At 42.0% G+C, this 24,239-nt stretch overlaps 1 protein-coding gene across 3 annotated transcripts in view; it reads right to left on the minus strand.

The window, feature by feature from the left end:
- Nucleotides 1-6,023: 6,023 nt before the first annotated feature.
- The window catches only part of myo1b (myosin IB), a 56,281-nt gene continuing 38,065 nt past the window's right edge, over nucleotides 6,024-24,239 (minus strand). Inside the window, exons 12-32 of one of the 3 annotated variants that reach the window (XM_031858270.1) lie at nucleotides 23,687-23,773; nucleotides 23,457-23,522; nucleotides 20,168-20,272; nucleotides 18,088-18,150; nucleotides 17,738-17,938; nucleotides 17,253-17,479; nucleotides 16,849-17,049; nucleotides 15,708-15,801; nucleotides 14,413-14,562; nucleotides 14,246-14,314; nucleotides 14,053-14,139; nucleotides 13,551-13,637; nucleotides 12,441-12,527; nucleotides 11,603-11,689; nucleotides 10,177-10,251; nucleotides 9,901-10,035; nucleotides 9,532-9,638; nucleotides 9,233-9,365; nucleotides 8,714-8,866; nucleotides 8,345-8,475; nucleotides 6,024-8,242 (exon numbers count right to left, since the gene is read on the minus strand). In XM_031858270.1, coding sequence (XP_031714130.1) covers nucleotides 8,110-8,242; nucleotides 8,345-8,475; nucleotides 8,714-8,866; nucleotides 9,233-9,365; nucleotides 9,532-9,638; nucleotides 9,901-10,035; nucleotides 10,177-10,251; nucleotides 11,603-11,689; nucleotides 12,441-12,527; nucleotides 13,551-13,637; nucleotides 14,053-14,139; nucleotides 14,246-14,314; nucleotides 14,413-14,562; nucleotides 15,708-15,801; nucleotides 16,849-17,049; nucleotides 17,253-17,479; nucleotides 17,738-17,938; nucleotides 18,088-18,150; nucleotides 20,168-20,272; nucleotides 23,457-23,522; nucleotides 23,687-23,773 — 2,478 coding nt within the window. In that variant the 3' untranslated portion in view covers nucleotides 6,024-8,109. The remainder of the gene's footprint in view (nucleotides 8,243-8,344; nucleotides 8,476-8,713; nucleotides 8,867-9,232; nucleotides 9,366-9,531; nucleotides 9,639-9,900; nucleotides 10,036-10,176; nucleotides 10,252-11,602; nucleotides 11,690-12,440; nucleotides 12,528-13,550; nucleotides 13,638-14,052; nucleotides 14,140-14,245; nucleotides 14,315-14,412; nucleotides 14,563-15,707; nucleotides 15,802-16,848; nucleotides 17,050-17,252; nucleotides 17,480-17,737; nucleotides 17,939-18,087; nucleotides 18,151-20,167; nucleotides 20,273-23,456; nucleotides 23,523-23,686; nucleotides 23,774-24,239) is intronic. The other 2 variants (XM_031858271.1, XM_031858272.1) reach the window with 2 other exon arrangements.

Consider the following 24,239-nt stretch of genomic DNA (forward strand, 5'->3'; position numbering starts at 1 on the left):
ACACACACACACACACACACACACACACACACACACACACACACACACACACACACACACACACACACACACACACACACACACACACACACACACACACACACACACACACACACACACACACACACACACACACACACAAGCTCGTGCTCGCCTGTGCTCCTTCCTAATGTCTGTAAATGAGCAGCTAATGATGTGTGTGCAGCTATTTGCTTATCCATATCAGTTCCGCAGCTGCTTGTGTTCACACGTACATGCAGACATACACACTGACGCAAACACACACAGACCCAATCACTTTTGTTGGTGCAATGATGATTGAGCATAAAGATGATTTATTATTTGACTTGTTCAAACTTAGTGCTGCAAGTGTCCCTTCTGCAAAAAATGTTTACTTACTTGTGTCTACTAAGACAGAAGGATAGAGCAATTTGAGTGGGTACTTTGGTGCTTAAAGATTTAATTGTTGGCAGATGTCTAGTAAAATAAATTTTCCCTTTACTTAAAGCAGGCGGTGGCCATTTAGAGTAACTTATAATCACAGTGATTACAATGCATTATAACAGTGATTATAATGCATTGTAAAATATATTATTATTATATTATTATAAGATTATTTTCCCTTAGTAACACATCCCTTCCCAGAGTGAATAGGAATTGTACATGATCCTTGCACAAAAAAATGTCTAAGTGACCAGCAACTCTGAAGTATTATTATACTTGACGTTATAAGTCATTATAAAATGGTTTAGAATGTGTTATGACTGTTGTTAGAAAGCATTATGACTATGAGTGGTTATAACTTTAATTATACTGTTATAAGCAGATTATAAGTATGTTTATGATGCATTGTGGACATGGGTGTCATAGAAAGTGTTACCAACCTTTGTTTTCTTTTGGCAAGTAACACTGTCAAATGTGTGTCACATAATTTAAGTTGCCATGTAGAACAATCAGCACTGTAACATATTTGTTTGTTGTTAAATAATAGAATAGATTAGAAAAGAATCAACAATTGGTTGTGTTCAACTTACAGCTATATTTTCACATTTCGTATATATATATATATATAAATATATATATATATATATATATATAATATCAGATCGCTAAAGGGATCACTTCTTGCTTCACCCATGTTCACCTATCCCCAGATGGTGCAGCAGAAGCCCCTTTTTTCCTCTCCATTCTTAACTCTCCTCCCTCCATTCTTGCCTGTTGACGTGATAATGGCTACAAATTGATGAAGCCATTGAGTGTGCTGGTGACACGAGGGTGAGTGGGGACACAAACTCTCCACCACCCAGTAACACTCATTAATCAGACCTTTTCCAGCCCTCGTCCCTCCCTCCAGACTGCCTGACACACTGCCAGGGGCAGTAATGTAATACTATGTGTGTCTGTCCCCACCTCTGGGTGTCCCTCCCCGTCTGCCTTTTATTTCTACCTCATTTCTGTATTATTCTTCTCTGGGTCTGTCGATGTGTCCACATCCGTCACCACAGTGCAAATTCATAAAAATCCGGGAAACTCTGATAAGATAAAACTCCATTGTTGTTGTAAGAAACGAGAGACATGAAGACTAAAATGATATGCTATTCAGCCCTTTAAATAAATGACCGAGATGTTATGTTCACCGACTGTTTCAGTGTTTAAAAAAGTCATAGTTCAAGGCAAAAAAGAAGAAGGTGAGAAGAACACAAAAAATGACCTTGTTCACCTTATTATTCCACATGGAAGGTACACAAAATGAATTTTCACCAAACGACAGACAGTCTGTTTCTGGTTTTGATGGGTGGTTTCATTTAAATCTCAGTATAGATTTATGTCAAAGTAAATCAGCAGCCTGGTGGCCAATGTGTTGATCTCTACATCCTAAACTCCCTCACTCAATAATTAAATCAGCCTTGGCGCTGTGACAGCTCAATACAGTCAATACGGTTAACTAACCTCCAGCACACAAGGGATGTGCTATCTGCCTTGCAAAAACCCCAATTTTCACAGTGTGAGTCAGTGAGAAAGTCTATTGATCTTTCGTGAAAATGAATGACATTCTTGCTATTGTGGTGCTGATGTTTGTGCTAAAAAATCAAATTGAGCAGTGCACTAACTACAAACGGCATCAGATCGTTTGAGAGCAGCCGGAGAAATGCTTCTGATGTCCCCGGAGAAGTATCGCTACGAGGCACAAAATATGCTTATTGAATTGCAACAGTTAAATCACATTATAGCAATATCTCATGGTCTTATATTTTATGTAGAAAGGAGGTTACTCAAGACTTCATCTCTAATAATATGCAACATTAAATTTATGGCAGAAAGAAAGAAAGGTTGGGTGAAGGAGAAAGATGGGAGGAAGAGAGGGCTGGATGTTGAATTTAGAGATTCATTAGTTCACACTGAACTTTGATCGTATTGACTCTTGACAGCAGTAAATTCAGGACTTGGAGAAACCCATGGTAATCAACCAGGGGCAGGCAGCTTCCTTGGTTTAATGGTATTTGGTTTATTTGGGTCTCCTTGGTGACCCTACAGTTCAAACTGCGGTCACAATTAACATAGTTCTAGTTGTGCATTTTCACTGTTGTATTTTGGGTCCGTTGCCTCTCGAAGAAAAGCGAGTCAAACATGCAAACTTAAGAGCCTCCTCTGGTAAGCCTGATGAGAAACTAATCAATGAGATAATGTTAATCCATCAAATACTTCTAAATGAAATTGACAAAAGCAAGATCTTAACAGTTTTATTAGCTCCTTGACCAACTGTCAAAGGAGCCTGAAATGTGCTCCGTTCAGTCTGAAAGTCAGTGAGTGGCCCCACACACTGAATTTGACTGGCCCCTATAGTGTCTGTGCTGTAACTACACACTGAAAGTTTCAGTCAAAAAATATTATTTTTGATACATAATTAAGAGAACAAGCTGTTTGCAAAACCAAAAAGATGATTATTTATTTTAACAAGAATAGGACCAGCTTCACTCCAGTCACCTTATGGTGACCATTTATGGGTGCACTGTTTACAGTGTTCCTGTTGGAGGTTTGGTAACTTGCCTGTGCTGAAACTGAGTCGACTTTACAAAATTGTCAAGCTGGCATCCAAAATATCAAATAGCATTAAGCCTATTCAGACATATCTTCAAAGAGACCTGCTGTATGCTACAGTTGCAGGAAAACAGCAGTTTATCAGAGACAACAGTCTTTCAGGCTACTGTTTACTGCTACCGCCAGGTAAGCACTATCCCCACAACAGCAGCTTTTATCCTCAGGCAATTACTTCAGGGACGAGTAGGAGTAGTCACAGTGTATTATTATCATGACTGCTTTCATTTATTTTACGAGAGAGCGAGAGAGAGAGAGAGAGAGAGAGAGAGAGACTTCGGTTGTCCACTCTCTTCAGTCCATACTGTTATGCAGGGCTGTAGACGGTATAGTAACCTGATCAGGGAACAGCTTTTTTTTGGTAAAGTGGAGTCCATAACTGAAGTACAATTACATGTTTTTCTTGCCTCTATTTCCAGCAGCACTACAGTCCATTGCAGCTGATAAGCTCTATGAAACATGAGGCATTTATTTTGAAAATCGTTTTGAGTTGAAACAATGTTGCTTTATTCAGGAAAACATTTGTACAATGTTTTGGTATTATAATAGCAAAATGATAAGCTATCATTTCAAAACGATAGAGTATACCAACACAGACATGCTTAAATCCAGTAAACCATGCTAAAGAGAAGAGTATGTCCCATTTGCTTTAGAACACATTCACTTAGAATAAGCATCGGAGATTGACTTAATCTGCCGAACTTGCTCTTTCTGCAGGTCAACTATCATCAGTATTCTTTGTATACATCATTTAGAGAAAATATATATATGTATTTTCCAGAGTGAATTGAGTCAGTGAATTGCAAACAGGAAGAGCTTACAACAACTCTGTGGTTTATAAATGACCCTAGTATAAAGTCATACATATGTAAACTAATTTATAAGTAGAAAAAATGTTTGTGTGATCTTTAATTTATTAAAGTTTCACATATCAGCAAATAGGCTTCACTTAGGACAACTTCTCTGTTGTATATCCTACTCCAGCGCCCTCTGTCTTTATTATTGTAATGCCACTTAGAATCCATGGGATGTCACCAAAGACTACCCTATCTCAAAAGCAGTGTGGGTCTGCCTTCCATCACTCTGTGAGCTGGTGTAACATGTTCAACATTCAGTAGAATATGTACATCATTATGATGAGTCACAAATAAAACTCAATTGTATGATCGAAGTGCCAGAATCAGTATCCATCAAACCTAAGATGAATAGAGCAAATTTGATAAATATATGTTCTGAATTAGTACAGGATATTAAAAACGATTGTGTTGTCCTCCCGACTGCCATACACCTGTTGTCCTCTGGGGTCAAAAATGACCCCACCTGGTTTGACTGTTTTTAAAGCATACAGTATAAATTGTCAATCAATTCTGTTTTACACCTTTAGTCTTACTTCAGTCCAACACATTACCACAAATCGTTCCCTTCATTTTGGAATTTAGGGCCAATAGACCTTGTTTACATAAAAGTATACCCTGTTTTTGAGTGAAAATACAATGAAACAATGAATTATTTTGACTTTATATTATTTTTTACGATTTGACTGATCACAGAGAGGTACATATCAAAGTTTAGTGAGGATGCTGTTCTTGAATCATTTGAATTCTTCTAATGGCAGCACATAATCACACCTGTTGTCCTCTGGGGTCAAAAATGACCCCGTCAGGTTTGACTGTTTATAAAGCATACAGTATAAATTATCACCCACCTCTGTGTTTCAACTCCTTCGTCAACTTTATTCCAAGTCATTACCTGACATATAAAACATGTCAACATTCATTTCTGCAACATTTAACCCTCCTGTTACCTTCAAATTTAGTAACACCTGTTATCCTGGGGTCATTTTTGACCCCAGCAATTTGAACCTGCAGAGCATTATTGTAATTAAAATTGCTACCCAAGTTTATGTGTCAGGTACTTAGTTTTTTGTTGACTACCTAAATAGCCCTTTAAATAAAACAACCCCCCCGACACCCAAACCCGTATACATCCATAATCCCTGTTACGGGACAGATCACCATCAAATCTCACTGATTGACCTAAAATTAGAAAGAGATACTTTTTGGGTGTTTTAATGGCTTTACATAAAACATTACATATCAACATGTTGAGTTTGTGTTTACCCAGTTGTCCCCATTAAATTAGGAAAAGTCATTCAATATTAAACCAAAAATATGTCTCATTTATTTAGAACATTTTGTGCTATCCTGGGGTCAAAAATGACCCCAGGACAACACAAGGGCTAGATGACACAATTTATTTTTCTGTGATTTGTCTGGTGCAACAAGCAGCACCTCCTGCTCTGTTGTGCCGATTTGACGCAGATCTGCATCCCTGTTTGAACGCTACAGGTTTTGCAGGATATGGAATTGTGCTCTGTACAATTCCAACTCCCACCGAGGGTTGAGTATCCACTGGGAGGCCGGGACTCCTCCTTCCTTTCCCAGCCTGCAGAGTGGTGGGAACCGGGTACCGGGTAGCCCAAAATGGTATGCTATTTTTACCACTCTGTGCTCAATCTGAGGGCTGCTCCCTGGAGACCTGTTGCCGGCAGCTCTCCCCAAGCCGCGGAATTTAACCCCAAGACAGCACTCTCCAGATGTGATGAAAAACATCTGGCCAGCTGCTTGACTACAAGGCCTGGCCGCCCAGCTTCAATGCTAGTAACCCCCACAAAACTTTTCAGTCCCAGCAAACCCCCTGTTGATACGGCTGATAAATAGCCTCACAGGAATGTGAAATTCAATAATCTGATGAACCGAAGGCTGATTTCTGCCTGCACACCGAGGGTTTCATGACAAGACTGTTCAAAAGCCTCCGAAACATCGCGCATCCTTCATGCAGTACTCTTTAAGGTCAGGGGTGTCATTCAAGGGTCGCTGTGGAAACAAGGTAGCATTGCAGGTATAAATGGATACCAACAAAACGTGTCACAGAATCCCAGAATGACATTTATTACAGATTTTTATTTAATTTAAAAAACGATTACTTGTAAATGTTACACTGAGTTCTACTGAAACATTTCCATGTTGTGTCTATCGGCACAGGTTAACATGAGGCACACAAGAATGCAGACATCATTTCGCAGCGCTAGCCATTGTTCAAATACAAAACAGAGAAGAGGGAGAGGAAGCTATCACCTTAGCGGAACATTCAAACTGTGCAGTGCCAACGAAGAGAATACATCAAAACTGGCATTCAGCTTGATCGTTCCTATGTGAGGGACAACGACAACTGATTTCTCAAGTCTCTGTGTTGTGTGCGACGTTAAAAAATACAATTAAAAAAAGCGTACAAACCCAGACATCCTGGCTTGCAAATCGTGACGAGACCAAGTTTGGCTGAGTTAATCCCTCAGTCACCAGGGAAACATCTGGTTGACAATCAACATCACATAACCCACTACCAGTACATCCAAATAAAGATTATACTCAACATACCTGAAAACATAGCACTCCAATTGCTTCTTTGACAACTGATTTTGGCTTGCGTGTAAATATGTGTGTACCAAATATGTACGAGAAGGTGTAACTGGTCAGTTTCTTCAGAAACAAAGAATCTATGGTCATGTGCGCTTAATATTTGGTCTTTACCCTTGAAAAATAAACATTAGGTCAGAGCGGGTCAAGCACTACAATAAGTTCAAGCTGCAGTGGCAAGAACAGCCATTTCACAAACGCAGCAATTCAAATTGGGATACTACAGAAACCCGTTGTCCATGCCGGGGCTACAGCCTACAGAGCCTATGTACAGCTAAAGGGCCACTGCTCAGGGTTAGCGAGACAAAAGCATTTATTTTATTGCACACAACAGAAAAGATCAATAGCAAGGGATTTGCTTTGCACCAGAGAACGCTTTGGATCTGGTGAAGACATTATGATGGGTAGATACCTCCCCTTCTCGTGGTTGAGTACTTTTCCTTCCACGAGAATGTCTGTATTGCATTTGTCAATATCTTTAAATCGTGTCCCTCAAAAAGCGAGAGTGTCCTTCGACTCATACATGACAACCTATGAGTCAAGTATATGAATTCAGTTTACAATGAAAAGGAAATAAAGCTTGAAAATGATTATGAATTGTACTTTGCTTGTGGAGGAATTTAAGACGATCATATGTGTAGTGCTGTCAAAACATACAAGAAATTGCCACCACAGGTCGATAAGATCCCCCTATTCAAACATTTTGGCAAGCATGCTGTGAAGAAGAAGGTACATCAGCTGCGTGGTTTTCTACGTTTGTATTTGTAGACCAGTACGTGACAAGTCGTGGGACCTGTTCAATGGCACATACAAAAGTGGTTTTACAATTATCTAGCAAATTACATTTGACTTCTCAACTGCCCACTGTTCCAGAGAAAATATATTTATATATATATATAGAAAATAAAACATACAATCAAATTCTTTCTCGGCTCATCCTCTTTTGGTTACACCGAGGTGAAAACAAGTGCAGTATTTAAGTTCTTCAGAGAATCTAAATCAGACAGGCCGAGCCCAAAAGTTCCCAGTTCATCTAAAAATTCTAAGCCATCTGCTTAAAGCCAGAGACGCTTAAAAAATGGATGAGTCAGGGCCAGTTGAGGCTGGAGCTTGTCACAAAGTTCTTATAATGATATTTTCTCTGAAGAATAATTCAACATACAGGCAGAACAATCTTTATCAACATTGCCACTGGTATACAGAAGTTTCTTGTGATATTTTTTTTCATCCATTTTCAACTCTTTACCCCAGTTTTACAAAACACCAGTGACATCATTTACCAAACTTCTGTGGCATGCATCCCCACAGAAGGGTTTTCTCTGCCAGAAAAGTGGCACATGGTTACATCTACAGTGGTGCTAGAGTAAATCTGATAAGAAGAGACTGAAGGAAGGAACAACAACACAACAAGCAAAATAACTGCACTCATTCGGAGGCTCAGTGTGGGCACTGGGGTGATGGTTCTTCTGACCAGAGGTTCGGGAGTGGGTGGTGGTTTCGTTGTTCAGTCGTCTCTAAACCTGGCGAGGGAGCTGCGCTATGTGGATGTGGGCACCGACACCTCCAGCAGACGGTTGTTCTTGCGCTTGCAGGACACACTGTTGCCGTTCTTGGAGGCTCCCTGGATGAATTTCACGCACACTTTGTCTTGCTTGAACTGCACCAGAAACCTGCCACACAGAAAACATTAGCACGTCATTAAACATCATCCAGGTGGAGGGCGACTCGCGTCCTTTGAACCAGAATAACCAGATTCAACTCGGCTATCTTACTCGTCTGAGATGTCAATGTTGAGCTGCTCGCTGTCTGCAGCCGTGGCCCCCGTGCGGTGGAGTTTGGTGATGATCTCGATCAGATGTTCACTGCTGAGTAAGAAGTCTCCTTTGATGGCTGAGGCCGACCCCTGAAGCAAAATGGCAGCATGAAAAAAACCCACTGTGTACAAAAGTGCTGTCTAGTGTAACTTTTAAGTGTAGTTTCTATAAATATCTCAATACTAGTGCTCATTGTTGACTGCCGTGTAACAACTTTTGTGTCTCGGCAGGCCTTACAGGGATAGTTGGACACTGGATGATGATGAGAAGATCGATCCTGAATCCTATCTGCCCTAAATCTACACATCAAAAACAGATCTGCCTCACCTCTTTGAGTTTGAGAGCAAAGAAGCCGTCACTCTGCGTGCTAACAGAAACACTGGTGAGGTCCGGCAGGGGAACGCTGGCCTTCACCTGGCCGGTCTTCTGGTCAGCCAGGACGACGCTGTTTTTAGTCAGCAGGAAGATTCGAGCCGTGCCCTGCAAACAAGAGCAGAAACCGTCCGTCATTCTTACAGCAAATTGCACAGAACAAAATTGTTCTGAAACTGGGACAGGGTTAAGCAAAAAACATAATACACGCGTCCCGACATGTCTGCTATCTGCTGGAACAAAAAATGATGATCGCTGTTATGATGTCAAAACATATCAGATTGCTGCACAGCGGGGTGAAACACCCATCAAAACAACTTAATAGTTTTGTGCTCCACACGGCCTGTGTGGAAAAGTGGAGCCAAACTCTAAACAGCAGTGTCACGATGTAATCGCAGCTTATATTTTGGCTTTCACAATCCATTTAGCTTGTATAGGAGCTGAACATATTGTAGCCAGAGGGATCTTTCTTACCTTGCCATTGGCCCTGTTAATCTTGTTGACCACGTCAGCCAGCAGAACCTTCTCATCCACAGCACTGTTGAGTTTCTGATATTTGGGGTTCTTGCTGATCTCCAAGTAGTCTCCTTTGAAGGGCTGGCTCACGCTGAAACAAAGACATTCCTATTACATGCAGCATGAGAGGTCTGACGCTTTGTGTTTACCGTGAAATGAAGAGATTCACAAATCTACTCATTCATCTAGATATTACTCTATATACCTACTGTATATCATGAAACAAAGAGCACTCTGCCCCAGTGAATTTCAGGTACCTGCTCGGGTAGAGAGCCTTTTTATCTTTGAAGATCTCACTGGCCTCCAGCTTCTCCTCATAAACTGCCTTCGTCTCCTCTGTGAATTGGCTCCTGTACTTCTTGCACTTAACACACAAACAACAGAAGTTCAAATGAGGGTTGCTGTATTACATTTTAAATATTCTGTATTGCCTATCCAATGGTTTCTATTTTCAAGTTTGTTCTGTAGATTGGTCGTGGCTCGCATTTTGTTGAACGCTTGAATAGGGTTGATGGTACTTCAGGTACTTCATTCACCTACTCTCCCGTCTACCAGGTGTGCATTAGATAATATTTGACAGAAGAAGAATTAAATATGGGTGAAGGGGACAAACAGAGCTGACTGACCCTCCAGTGATGGAAGATTCTCCGCAGCTCTGTGTGGACTCCATCCAGAAAGCGGTAAGGCCTGGCAGGCCAGCTCTTGTCTATGGGTGACATGGAGGGTATGGTGCTCTTCATGCCCAGCAAGTATTTTTGAATCTGTACAAATGGACACAAATGCAGGTTTACAACATCCTAGCAAATATTAACAAACAAAAGAAAACACCGTTTTGCTCATACACAAGGAACACAATTCTCTACGCATTTATTCCAGCAAGCAAATATTCAAGTCCCACTTACAATTCTCTGGATGGTGAAGTCATAGATCTTCTTGCCTGCATTTGCCCTGAAGAATTTTCTGTACTCTCTGCGAACCTTTTACAGCAATGAAGGAACAAGTAAACAAACTGTCAATCAGCTCCCGTCACCCATTAGTTTGATGTGAAGCAGGACAGAAAAGGAATACACTGATAGGACGATGACAGTATACACAAATAGCCCACTAGAACAGACGTTTGGTTAGTCACAAACAATGAACACCTGGAACAGACAATGTCAACTCCAAGCTGCTGGAATTAATTAAAATTATGATTACGGAATTTTTAATTCCTGAAAAGTCAATGATGGTTGTGACAGATGACCTTCATGCTGACCTTAATTGCACAAATTGAGTTGTGAACAGGTGCATTGTGGTCAATCAACACAATGAAAAGACTAACACGGAAACAAATGACCAGTGTGACGACAGTTATTCTGGTAAAAAAAATAGAGAGGCACGAAACAGATAAGCACCACGAACTAGGACAAATGCACACTTTACACACCTAAAGACAAAGAAACAAGTGAAACAAATACTGTTGGGTACACAAAGCGATGCCGTTTTGTATCAGGTTAGCTGCACAGATGCAGAGGAAGCAAACAGCGGGAGACATTTAGAAAAGAACAGATCAGAGAGAGAGAGAGAGACAGGCAGCCTCTGCCATGTCAGTCAGGCTCTGTTGGTTTAAATCTTTAGCATTAGAAAAAACAAAAAGAGGAAAATAGCAGCTGTCCCTAAATAATTATCTCAAATGTATCTAAAATAATATGGAATAATGGAGGAAGTTATCCTTAAAGTAGCTTGTCACATCTTTTTTCTATTTCCAACCAAAGAAATTGTTCTGATGAAAATTGTTGGGCTGTGGATTGTTTTGAGTACCACGTCCTGGTTTCATTGTTTCAAATGCAACTTGTCAATGCTTTGGGCGCCTCAAATAAACTGGAAATATATTTACGGGGTGAACTGGATATATTTCGTCTTTTGAATTAGGTGGACTACCCCTTTAAGATGAGATCACAGTAGAAAAAAATAAAAAAATCTGTGCTCTTGTAATCTTTGTGGAACTACTATATGTTGCAGTGGTGTAGCATAATTCTCTGTTGAATATGCATTAAACCAAATGTTTTACTGTTTCGATGGTGGGATTTGCAACAAAAGTTGATAGAACATATCCGCCAATAACCATGTGTAACTACTCATGTTCCAATGTGCTTAACCTCTGGGGTCTTTGCATCGAAAGCTGCAGAGTCGAAAACAATGTCATTACGGATAACATGTAAACACAGCACTAGATTGGCTTCCTGTAGAAGTGTGCATATAGCAGATGGTTGAGGAGGATGAAGAGGGTCAAGGGTGATGAGTAGATGGCAGACTGGGCAACGGCTGTGCCGTGGGGCTGGTAGGTACCTTGAGTCCCTGCCAGTAGGCCCAAATCACAGCGACCGCATGCTTACGCCTGGCCTCTTCCTTCAGTCTCCTCAGCTCCCTGCGAGCCTGTTCAGTGGGTGGGCGGGAAGAGAACGGGAACAAATGAAGCAAGAGAAAATGAGAGAAAGAAGAGGGAGACACGGTTTTGCCTGAGGTCAGCAAACATCAAATACACACACACACACAAACTGCACACCAGCCCTGTGTGACCATGGGGAGTCTGCAAAAGTACAGCTCTACTGCTCCAGACTCCAGAAACAAATAGGACACACTTATCGGGGGAACTTCTGTAACAGAAACAGACTTTGTGCTATTTAGTGGAACTTTGAGAGCAACAGGAGGAAAGCAAAAGTCACAACTCGGGCAACAAAGGTCATCTCAAAGGATCAAAACAGCTCCCTCTAAAAAAGACAAACAGCACTGTGATGCAAAGAGTAAACATGCATTGACTACACAACGAGGAAAGAAGTCATGCAGAGGGCAGGCAGCGTGCACTGGTGGGGCATGGACCTTGGAGGAAGAAGCTGAAAACACACGCAAAACATGACATGTCTGTCCCTGAAGTGTGTGTACGTGTGTGTTTGACTGTCATTAGTAAGACGCTTCAGAGTCCGGTGGACGAGGGGATATGTGAGAGGGCGTAAGGTAAACTAACTTACATCGTACATTAAATGTTTAGAATGGGTTAAGCATGATGAATATGAGAATGATGGGCATGTTGAAGTTCTTTCTGGGGGTGGGAGGGGGGGGTTGGTGGAGGCGGGGTCGATGGAGGCGGCAAGTCACGGCAAGACAAGTCAACAGGCTTCCCAAATACCTTGGTGCCCTGCCAGCCGGCCCAAATGACCGATACGGCATGTTTATTCCTCGCCTCCTCCTTCAGCTGACGCAGCTCTCTCCGGGCCTGATGAAAAGCGGTGGCAGTTGCGGGGGAGGTTAATTTTAGTGACAATCAAAACGTACTCCTCCCAGGGGGAGGTACCGAGTAGGTGTGAAAAAAGCATTATGAGGAGACATTGACGAAAGACAACAAAGGATGGGACACAACGGGGTGGTTAACGTCAACATGGGAGCAATTTTAAGTGGCGCTCGCGTTTTGTGACTCTGAAAAGGTTTATGCTTTAGTGCAAAGAAATGCAATATGACATCAGTGAGAGAGTCTGGACTATCGTTTCTTTATCTAGAGCTTCATAAAACATGCTGCTGACCAATGCGATGCCTTTCTGTCCACTAAGAACAAAGTTCACATAAGACACAGAATAATATTTAACAGTATTTATAATTAATCTGAATTTATAGTCTTCAGCAGGATGAGAGACTCTGAAATAAAACATTGATTATTAACCACCAAGGATATGTCAAGCGATAACACTGACGTAAAGTCTGATAAGATGTTATACGTGCAGACTACAAAGTCTGCACAGTGGCTTTCATCATACACATCCACTGAGGTTTCATAAAAGTAGCAACATATGTGCCATCATATTGACTAAATTCCACGCTTATGTATTTTGCTGTCAGCAAATCGCTATATTAAGAACAGACGACTCAGCAGGAGCACGAGTAAATAACAATGAAAATCATCTGTGCGGTGGTGACTGCATGGTTTAACGAGATAAGAGAGTCGAGTTCCATATGTGTAGAAATCTAGCTTTGGTTTGCATCGCCATGACGGAAATAAATCATCAACAACAAGCAAACATGTCGAGGCAATTCTACTTGTGATTGCTACAAAACAGAAAACGGTGCGAACAACAATAAGGCACATTAATCAGGCCAATGGGTAACGGAGGGACCGGAATCGAGGCTCATTCAGGGGAGCTGCTGCTCTATTAGGTTGTTTTCAGAGTGGGAATGGGATGGGACACGGTGAACAGGGTGGACAAGACAGCTGGGACAGAGACACACTACGGCTGGGTGGAAATACCTTGGTTCCCTGCCAGTATGCCCAAATTACTGTCACAGCGTGTTTATTCCGCGCTTCTTGTTTTAGACGCCTCAGCTCCATCCGAGCCTGGTGGGACGTGGTGGGCGTTAGGTAAGACAGGTTGAGGATGCGAGAAGAAAAAGAATCAAGAAAAGAAAGTGTAAGAGGAGTGGGGGGAGGGGGAGGGGGAAGAAAAAGAGAAGTGGCAGTTGTGTGATCAGCAAACGAAGCAGGGCCAAAAGGGAAACAGCAGCAATAACATCAAGGATAGCTTTGTTAAGGAACAGGGTTTTTTTTTCCCTGTAATACTGTTGGGCAATTAGGCAGGAACGCTGCATAAGATGAAAAATCAAGTGTTTAAGGCAATACTGTTAAGACTTCAAGAGCAGCTTTTTTCCTACATAGACAAAAAAAAAAAGCCCGTTTCAAACCCAGGATGGTGCTGCGTTGAGGTAATAACTTGACTCTCTTAATATACTTCTGCACTTTAATGCGGCAGTACCTGGGTGCCGTGCCAGAAGGCTGCGATGGTGGTCACTGCCTCTTTACATCTCTTCTGATATTTCAGCTCCCTCAGGAGTTTGCGGGCCTGGGGAAATATAACAAGCAAACATTTTTTTTTTTCGTCAAGCTTTTTGCTTAGCTTCCAGCTACAATTTATTTTAAACAGAGTGAATTCACAAGAAGGTGCACACCTGCCATCCTCTGGTGTAGGACTGCACCACAGTGGTGGCACTCTTGATCTTCTGGTATTTCTTTTGTTGCTGTGAGATGGAAAAGGAAAAGATAGGAAATTAAATATTGAGTACATTTTGCTTCGTGCAGGATTTTGAGCATTGCATTTCCCCCAAGAGAGCCTCACCGCATAACGGCGGTACCATGCCGACACCACTATCTGACTCTTCTTCAGCAGCAGGAAGTGGCAGCGGCACTTCCAGCCACGGTAGATCTTCTGAATGAGCGTGGCCAGGTCTTGTAGGCATTGCCTCCTCCTCTCCTCCAAGGAGAAGAGCTGTGGGGAAGAGGTGCGAATTACATGCATGAGGCGAGAAGAAAACACTCGTCTATACAGTGTGAAGTCCGTTGTGAAATTGGCAGGTATCAATATCAAATTTTCAAAAGTGTCTTTGTAACGTCTGCAATAAAGTCATAGCTATAAAATGAAAAAAAACTTCCCCCTCTGTGAGATCAATAGAAATGCTTTTTTTTTTTTTTTATCTGCGCAAATACTGATTCGGTGATATCAAGTACAAAGTCCAAACTACCTGCCGGGAAAGGCGAGGTTGAGGGTGATAACCCTTTCCTGCTTGGGCTCATGGTGGAACAAAAAAAAAATGACAACATTTTACTGTCCTGCTGTAAACCAATGCAACTTGTTCATCTGCAGGCAGAATACCTTGGTCTTTTTTTTCACATCACTGCTTTGCATACACAGAATTTCTCATTGCCTAACTTTATCTGGTTGTTAATGTTAGATAAGGTAACTTATTTACAGCACATAACTTATTCGTAGAATCAAAAATGTACCCTGAGAGCTTCTTCACTATTAATGCCAAATCTTGTTCCATGTTTTAAAATTTCTCCATACTTTGATGATAATTTTAAAAAAGAGGCGTGGCTACTGGATTAACAGCCAAAATAAATTTTGTCTGGAAACATGGATTAAAATCCACTAAACTAGACTCCATGAAGTGATTTCACAGCTGCAGATATATGAGGCAGGTAAGTTGATCAGATAGAAAAGTCAATTTGTAAAAGAAAGAAAATTCTCTCCCAATGAGATCATGTTATTCCAAGCTTTGTTGGTCTTTTCACTGAGTGGAGAGAAAGTCCATTAAGACCCTGCAGGCTTGAGCTGTTGAAGAGCCTACAAGCGCCGAGTGAAGAAGCTAATTTCCCATGTTAGATGGGGAGGGCTAAGTGAAACCATGTGTTTGTTTTTTTCTGGTGGTTACATGCTAATTGCTGAAGTGGGGGCTCCGAGTGCAGCTCACCCTGCTTTACAAACATCTTACTGTGAGAAAGCAGGGCAAGCTGAGCATGCTATATTCAACCTTAGACATTTACAGCCTGATCCACCGGAGTACACAGCAGAGGTCAAAACTGGCTTCAAAACATATTTAAGGGATGCAGGGCTGTTTTATTTCTGTTTTCTACCGTTCTTGGGTTCCTGATGAAGATCTTGGAGCGGCCGTAGGAGAACTCTTCAGTTGGGACCTGGAGGTCGGCCATTAGCACCTCTACTCCTTTCCTATGGAGAGCCAGAAGGGTCAGATGAGTCATCCAAAGCATACTTTACACTTCAAGGGACCATGAACAACATAAGAGCAACTGTGTAGAAGTAGTAGTTGTTTTTTTACACACGAGAAAACAGCACTAAGGATGTAGGGTTTGGGGGACACACACACACACACACACACACACACACACACACACACACACACAGAGAGAATGATTAAAGGAGAACAAAACAAATCCAGAAAAACATGTGGAGGGGGGAAATAAGGAAACCGCACGAAGCACTGAGGGATGGCTGAACAACAAGATACCAATGTGTGGTACAGCAGATAGGAATCAGTGCTTTTACCCGCACGGAGGATGGAACAAGCAAGTCTGGCTGATTTGGAACAGAGGAGACAGATAAAGGATGCAATGTCTCAACATGTTGTGGTTCAGAGAGGGAATGGTTCATTTCTGCTGAACAACTGGTGCAGTATGTGGCAGGACTGTTGCTAGTTCAGGCAGAGTTTCATGTGGTGCATGCAAATACCTGAAACTGTGTATGTGAGAACTGTATGTAATAAATATGTTCAGTAACAAGAAAAGCAAAGAAAAAGAGTAACAAAATGACCGTTCCATAAAAAGGACATCGTAATCTAGTACTACTACTTCGCTTTATATTGTTTAAGAGATAATGTGTGTCAGTGTGTTGAGTAAACCGTTGTCAAGTTTAGCTGATTATTTCCCACCTTTGCACCTTTATTTACCCAGGAAAAGCTATCAGAGTCCTTTTCCAGCAATAACCTTTTTCACATTCACACAGCTCCACACAATCACACCTGGGAGCTGACCACTCAAACTGCAGTCTATTAGTGCTGGTCACAGTCACTCCACTGGGAGTAGTCCAAGGCCTCAGTGCCTAAGTTAAAGATGCCTATGAGCGTTGCTCAGTTTCCACACTCGCATTTTCTCACAAAAGACCCACAGGAGGGATTTGTTTTGGCGAGACCCCTTTCTCTCTACTCCCCTCAGCTGCCCGGCAGTCGACTCGCTGCTTCAGAATAAACACAGCCGTTACCTGGCAGGCCCTCTCCAATGGGGCCAGGTCTGTTTGCAGAGCATTTTGTAGCGCTCCAGGCACGGCTCGTAGGCCTGGCGGAAAGCGTAGCCCGCTCTCCTCACGCGAACGTTCTCCATCAGGCCCAGGTAGCGCACCTGATGGCAGACCAGAGAGTCGGTGAAGATGTGGGAGGCCTTCTTGTCATTGGGCTTGATGCACCTGGGAAGCAAAGAGAGAGGTTGTTCACAACGTCTACGGAAGACCATTTACCTGAAGATACAGTGCATTCTTTAATGTATTGGCAGAGTATTCTTTAATGTATTCTTGTTATTAGAAGCAGCAGTTTCAAAACTGACAATCTCACAATATCCGTTACTGGCAGGTTAATAACTTTCTGTAGGAATGACTCTGTAGGACTTTACCGGATGTAGTTTGGGTTCTTGGTCTGCAGGTTCCTCATCAGCGTCCCCACTGATGCTTTGAACTGGAACCCAGCAGTCGGTGGTCTCTTCAGGTTGACTTTGGCTGGGTTGCCTTCAGGGAACAGCTGTTTGATGAGGCTGTGGTTGGCCTTATACATGGCCTGCGACAGGTCCCTGTACAACAGGTCGTTGTTCTTGTCTACAAAACCCTCGGCACGGTACAGCACCTTGATATGAGCAGCGAGAACAGACATGGACACAAATGTTTTCTTCTCATCGTGGAAGCACAACTGAACAAAAACTATTTTCTTTGTCATCTACTACAGTTTGTAATACTACTGCGTGCATGTCAATCATTTCATTGTCTAATGAGATGCAGAAATTGATCATATTACTATCTATACCTCCTTTATTACACTGAATGGCTCAACAAAAATGATCTTGTAATTCCTTATTGTTCTGTACACAGACTAATGTTCCAGTACCTTGCCAGCGTAGTGCTGAATGCGGAAGCAATTGTGTGGCAGGCTGTGGTCTGTGATGAACTTTGAATTCTTGCTGAGGCGACTCTCAAAGTGCTGGTGTTCAGCGCAGATGGTGTTCAGTTTGTCCAGGAAAGTCTCGTCGGTGACCGTCCCCGGCCTCAGGCACTCCTCGTCCAACATGGCCAAGATGCCATTTTGGTGCTGGACACAGCAAGGTAGGCAGGCATTAAAAAGCTTGTGTTCAATACTGAAGAGTCCTATTATTCTTTGCCACTGATCTCTAGCTGTTTTGTGGTCTGCAAAACACTTGAAGAACTGAACTGGTTCTGATAACTGGAAGAGTGACTTACATTCTCAATGAGGTCGCAGATAACAGCGTTGTTGAAATATTCAATGTTGGTCCACTCGATGCCCTGTGAAAAGAAATAAAAGGTCAAAAGGGACAATGGCTTTTCTATCTTGAGCTAACAAGACGTTAGACTGATTTTCCCCATCAGATAGACTCTCAGAGAATGGAGTGGTATTTCAACGCAACCCGACGCACCTGGTCAAGTACCTGAAGGACAGTCACCTAATTAACACTGCTCTCACGGCGCCCCTCAACAAGTACAACATTTGTAAAAGTGTGATGCTAAACATAGCAGATGCGAAGTAGCCCCAATTGATGGCAGCCACAACCAGAGTTGTTCAGTGCAGCTCATTTTTATGCGTATACTCAGTGTGGGTCTTCCTCAAGCTTTAAAAGTCTCTCCCTCTCCCCCCCCCCTCCCCAAATCAGGCCCAGCGGGCTTTACAATCTGTACAGCATACGACATCCCTTGTCCTTGGAAGCTCGCAGCGGATAAGGAAAAACCTTTCATGGGGAAAAATGGAAGAAACCTCAGTAAAAGAGGAGAGATCCTTCTTCCAGGACAGACCGACATGCAACAGATGCGTGTACAGAATAAACATCATAAAACGTACAACACAGACAATCCATATGACAAAAATTATACATATAATAGGAACATATTTTAAAAAGATGGATGTTGGAGGATATCGTGTTTCTGTGCCATTTAAACTCAATGATGCTCGACATATAAACAAAGACCTTCACATTGCACTAACAAGCCAGACTTTGCGGTAACAATGATGAAGAATCAGTGCTGGACAGGTATTCCGCTGGTGATGGGTATGAGAAGGAAAAAAGAATGTTTTGTCCAAATTCTGTTAATTTTGGGCTGGATGACCTGCAGAACCTGGCAATGTGTGAATCTCGAAATAGTCTCTAAAACCATATGTTTTAAATTGTTATGAACTGAGATGATACTCAGTCGAAACACATTAATATCTCTAGCACTTAACATTTACACTGGGCATTTGGGACTAATGAGAACAAATGTCCCGGAAACTCAAAATGGACTCGCCCCCTTCAAAGTTACATTTATCATTCCTCATTTAAGCATTCTTGATCATTAACTTTAGTGCAGTTTTTAAAATCATTAAATTAGTGTAAGTGTTGGTACATCCATCCTCAGCCATATTTGTCCTTGCTGGATTTTTATTATGTTCACCAGGCATTCTCCCCTGTTCTGTCTCTTCCCATCATCTGAGCAAGGACAGAGCACAAAGCCTTTCTGGAGAGGAAAGGGAAAACATTTTCCATCTTAGCCTCTAAAAAAAAAAAAATGCCACTGTCCTTCAAAAAAACCCACACCGCCGGTATCTCATTCACAGCCGCTAATGGGTTGGGAACGTAGCATCGGTTGATGTAAGCAATGTGATAGATATTTCGGGGGTGGGGGGGGAGGGAGCGCAAATAAGGTGTGGCTTAAACCGACTTCAAATTCCCGATTGGTGGTCCTCCCTCCTTTCTGCAGCCCTGTGGTATTTTCCCATGCAGTACGCTGGATAGAGGCCAGGAGTGGAATATCATTGGTGGTGGTGTTAGTGGAGAAGGGGTGTGGGGGTCACCACTGCAGCACTCGCATAGAAAGAGCTCTGAAAACAAACAGAGCTTAAAGGGCCCACAACGGGGAGTGTTTACTCTTGCTGGAGTGAAGGATCACTTCCGTCCTCGCAACTCCACAGAGGGGAGACGGGGAGAGAATAAGATCAGGAGTGTGATGGACGACAGAGACGGGGCAAAGGACATTAATGAAGTAGAAATGTCTTTAGGTCGACGGCAAGAATACAGATTTAGCCGAAACAGCACAAGAGGTTACACAGATGAGTGAAGCAACCAGGTTGGGATCATGCTGCAGGGGCCTACGATGATGACCCGTCAACACAGCAAATTGAGTGCCGACATGTTGAATGATATAGATGTGCAGTTGCAGGTGAGAGAGTGTTTCTAGGCCTACGGGCTGGGCTTGATGGGTAATTTATCCAAATGTCCACTGTGGATTATATGTGTTGCTGTAGGAGTTAACATGAGAACACAAAACGTACTTCTCTGATGTACTCCTCCTGCTCCTCACGCAGCGTCAGCTCGATGAAGATCTGCTGCAGCTTCTCGTTGCAGTAGTTGATGATGAACTGCTCAAAGCTGTTCTCCTGTGGGAGCAGCAGCGGGAGAAAAAAAAACCAATCAGTTCTAGCCTTTGTCGACAGCGGTGCTTGTTCACTCGTTGTTCAATGTCGTCAGTGAAATAGCCTCTTGTTTTTTTTAACTGCAAAAGTGGAACTTTTCCATATCTGTTAAATTCCAGAAGCTATTAAATTGGGGCGCTTGCTTCTTGTCGTTTCTGCTGCACAAACCACTACGGCTTCGTTTTCTTATTTCTCAAAGCTCTGACTGCATTCTTTCCTCTCTTCAAACATTCAGAAGCATGGTCACATCTCTGCCAACTTTTGCTGTTGCCATCAATTTCCTGCAGTGTTTTATTGAAGGGGATGGTTCTACCAACGCATACTGATAAGGAGAGCTTATAGGATGTTTTAGGCATATTTTGCATGACTTGAGTTCCTGGAATCATAGCAGTATAAAAGTATAAAAATAAAAATTTTAAATTACATCCAAAATGATGCAATCACATTTTCAGAACCTGCAAACTCACTTCTGACTGTTTAAGATGTCCTTTTTTGAGCTGTGGAGACAGACTCTAAATCTTAAAAAGCAGTACATCCGATTATACCGGCAATAATCAGCTTGGACAAACTATAACTTTTACCTCGCCACTTTAACAACCATCACTTAACAAACATGTAATCAATCTGGACAGTGAACAACTGATAGCAGGAAATCTGGCTGGTGCACCTTTCGACGATAAGCCCTTTCAGAAAGTCCATGTAAATTGTCACGGACATCATTAAACATTGACGGAGTCTTTATCAATTATTATTGATGTCAATTATGACCGGTAAGTGGTAAGTCATGCATCTTGGCAGACAGCCCTATTACGTGCTGGGTTAGGTTAACATTCATTTGCTAAGGACACAGCAGTGGTTAGAGCAGCATGTTTAATCTACGAGCTCGGAGTGAAAGACGCAGCAAGGTTTCTCAGCGACCAGGAAATGGAACACATAGCCTCAAGGAGATCAGTTAAGGATATTAAGACTTCATTTCCTTTTGCTGAGAAACCTAAAGGTCATCTTCACCCTTAATAAACACACACACACACACTCAATAGCATGTCTATACCCAAGTGGCAGCAGACACCAGACGGAAATTTGACAAATATTTCAGCTGAAACTGAGCTGTTCTTTGATGACCGGTTTAAAGCAGCTTGCGGAAGCCACCATCTTAAAACTATGCCTAAAGTTAATGGTCACATTTCTCAAGAGGTGTTGATTCACTTGCCCTAAAGTAGGGGAAATTCCTTGCATTTAATATTAAGAGTAACAAGTTAAAATCAATAACATTTCCAGGAGGGAAAAAGAGGCCATACCAAAGGACTGGCCCAAAATGGCAGTTCTACTCCTTCCTTTATTTTATGGCAGTCGTTGTCCATACACGCACCTTGATATAATGAATTGACGCCTTTAGTGTTCTCAAAATAATTTGTTTCTAAATTAACACTTCAGTCTAATCTGTATCTGTTAAAGGAATTGTTCGACATTTTGGGTAAAAGGCTTATTTGCTTCACAGAGTTAGATCATTGTAGATGTCTGTACAGTAAATATGAAGCTACAGTTATGCGACTTATCTTAACATAGCATAAAATCAGGATGCAAGTAGAAATAGCTAGCCTGGATTTGCCCAAACGTTATTTTAAATTTTGTATCTGGGTACAGTAACTCCACTATAGCAGGCCACGTTGCCAGAAAACCTCACGGTCAAGACAGGACTTCAGAAAGTTACTGCTCCCAGCCAAGAAATAGTCCATTTTGTTACTTTGGGACATATTAAGTGAACTTCAGAGGTGTTGTAGATGGATATTATTACATTCAGACAGAGCCATGGCCCCTGTTGCCAGTCTTTATGCTAAGCTAAGCTAACGGACTGTAGCTTCATAGTTACCGTACAAACATGACACTGGTAGCAATCTTTTCATTTAACTCTTGAAAAGAAAGAATAAGTTCCAAAATAATCAACTATTTCTATACAGAGACATTCAATACAGCAGCAACACATTTAGTAGTCAGTTTATTAGGTGCACCTAGCTAAAACTAATGCAGTCTAATACAACAGCCCTGCAAGAATAAATCCTTCCAAAACAGTATTTAGTCTACCATCATTGATATAAAATCGAATTAAATATTACAAACCCTTCTCAGTTTAAGGCAAAGCAACAGCAGCACAGACTACAGCTTCCAAAATGACCATAAACTTGCATCAGCACCTCTCTAAAAGCTCCACATTTTACAGCAACGTTTATGAATGAAGCGTTTATTGCAGGGCTGCTGTATCACACTGCATTAGTTTCAGCTGGGTGTAGCTAATAGACTGGCGACCGAGTGTCGAGTCAGGATTCAAACGAGGCCAAGGCTTCTTTCGTATCGTTTCGGTCATGTGGCTATGCTGCACACCGGGAGCCCTGAATCGTCTTTAACGAGGAGCTGAATTAAGTCGTTTAGAATCACAGCAAGCACAGTGGCACAGCAAACCGTCCGGTGCAGGTGTTACTTACGCCATCCTGGTGACCCAGACACAACACAAGAGTGAGAGGAGAGGGATGACTTGAGAGTGAGTGGGGTGAACAGGCAGGGATATGAAAGAGACATGAACATATGGGGGGTGGGGGGACTGAAGGCATCAAGCAAATGGGCATTAACATTTATACCATTCTATACTGTGCACTCTGCCTCGTCTTTGCATGCACATGCACCCCTATGTAAATAATATAACCATATAATCCATACCTATTGCTGTACTATGCAATGTGGCTGAACTATCAAATACATACCGTTTACTGTGTCATGTCGTTGACATACATACATACATACATACATACATACATACATATATACACACACACACACACACACACACACGATTTGTTGTGCGGTTCCTGTGGGTTTCTTTTACCAGTTCCTTAATGTTGCCATTTTTCTCCTGTGAAATGCTGATTTGAGTGTTGAAATCACCTTGCCACAATAAATAATGTAACCCCTGGGAGCAATAAAGCTGAACTAATCTGATGTGAGTGCGGTTTTAGCAGCCCTCAGTTCTTATTGATAAGCTCCTCACAGGTACCATAACACGCACGTAAACAGCCCGGGGCTAAATCCTTTTAAATGTAATAAAAATGGGTGGCTTAGAACACGGAGTGTGAGTTTGATCTGCCTTTTGTCTTACCTCAAAAATCTCAAAGCCATAGATGTCAAGCACACCCATGACCTTGTGGCGAGCTTTCGTTTGTGCCTGCAGGGAGACAATATTGTCAATATTAAAACACACACTATGAAAGGGTGTACTGCCAGTTTAACGTAGCATGAAAAGTAGTAAAGAACACAAACTGAAATGATAAAATCAACTGACAAAGTAAAAGAAAATCTGTTTTTTTTTTAGTTTTTTTTTATACTTACTTTAATGCTTTCGTTGATCCTGGTAACTAGCCAGCTGAACAGACGACTGTAGAGATTTTTGGCAAGGGCGTCTCGGGCATAGTAGGCCTGTAAATAGACACACGTTACTGGGGATGAAAATGCATGAATTCATTTTCACTACATCGTTGTATACCACTACACATTCACAAAGGCTATTACTTGAGTGTCCAACAGGTCAAAAATGTAGAATTCAAAAAGGCACTAAGTCATTAAGAGTAAACATGAGTGGCAACATTATTCTGAGGTCAGGTCAACTGTATCCTATTCTGCTTTTGGACACAGAGGACCACGCTTGAAGCATCCTCGCCATATGAACAGTCTGAGTGAACTCACCAACCTCTTAAATGTGACCTACATTCGAATTTCCAGGAGGACTAAGGCTCATCTATAATGGAGAGGCTTTCATGTTGCATTGACACGGATGAGAGTCGGCAGCCATAGGAGCAAGTCAGGTGGAAGAAATGTCCCTTTGTCATTTCATGCCCTGTGTGTGTGTGTGTGTGTGTGTGTGTGTGTGTGTGTGTGTGTGTGT

Source organism: Anarrhichthys ocellatus, unplaced genomic scaffold (assembly GCF_004355925.1).
Source record: "Anarrhichthys ocellatus isolate YVR2014 unplaced genomic scaffold, GSC_Weel_1.0 scaffold20, whole genome shotgun sequence".
NCBI lineage: Eukaryota > Metazoa > Chordata > Actinopteri > Perciformes > Anarhichadidae > Anarrhichthys > Anarrhichthys ocellatus.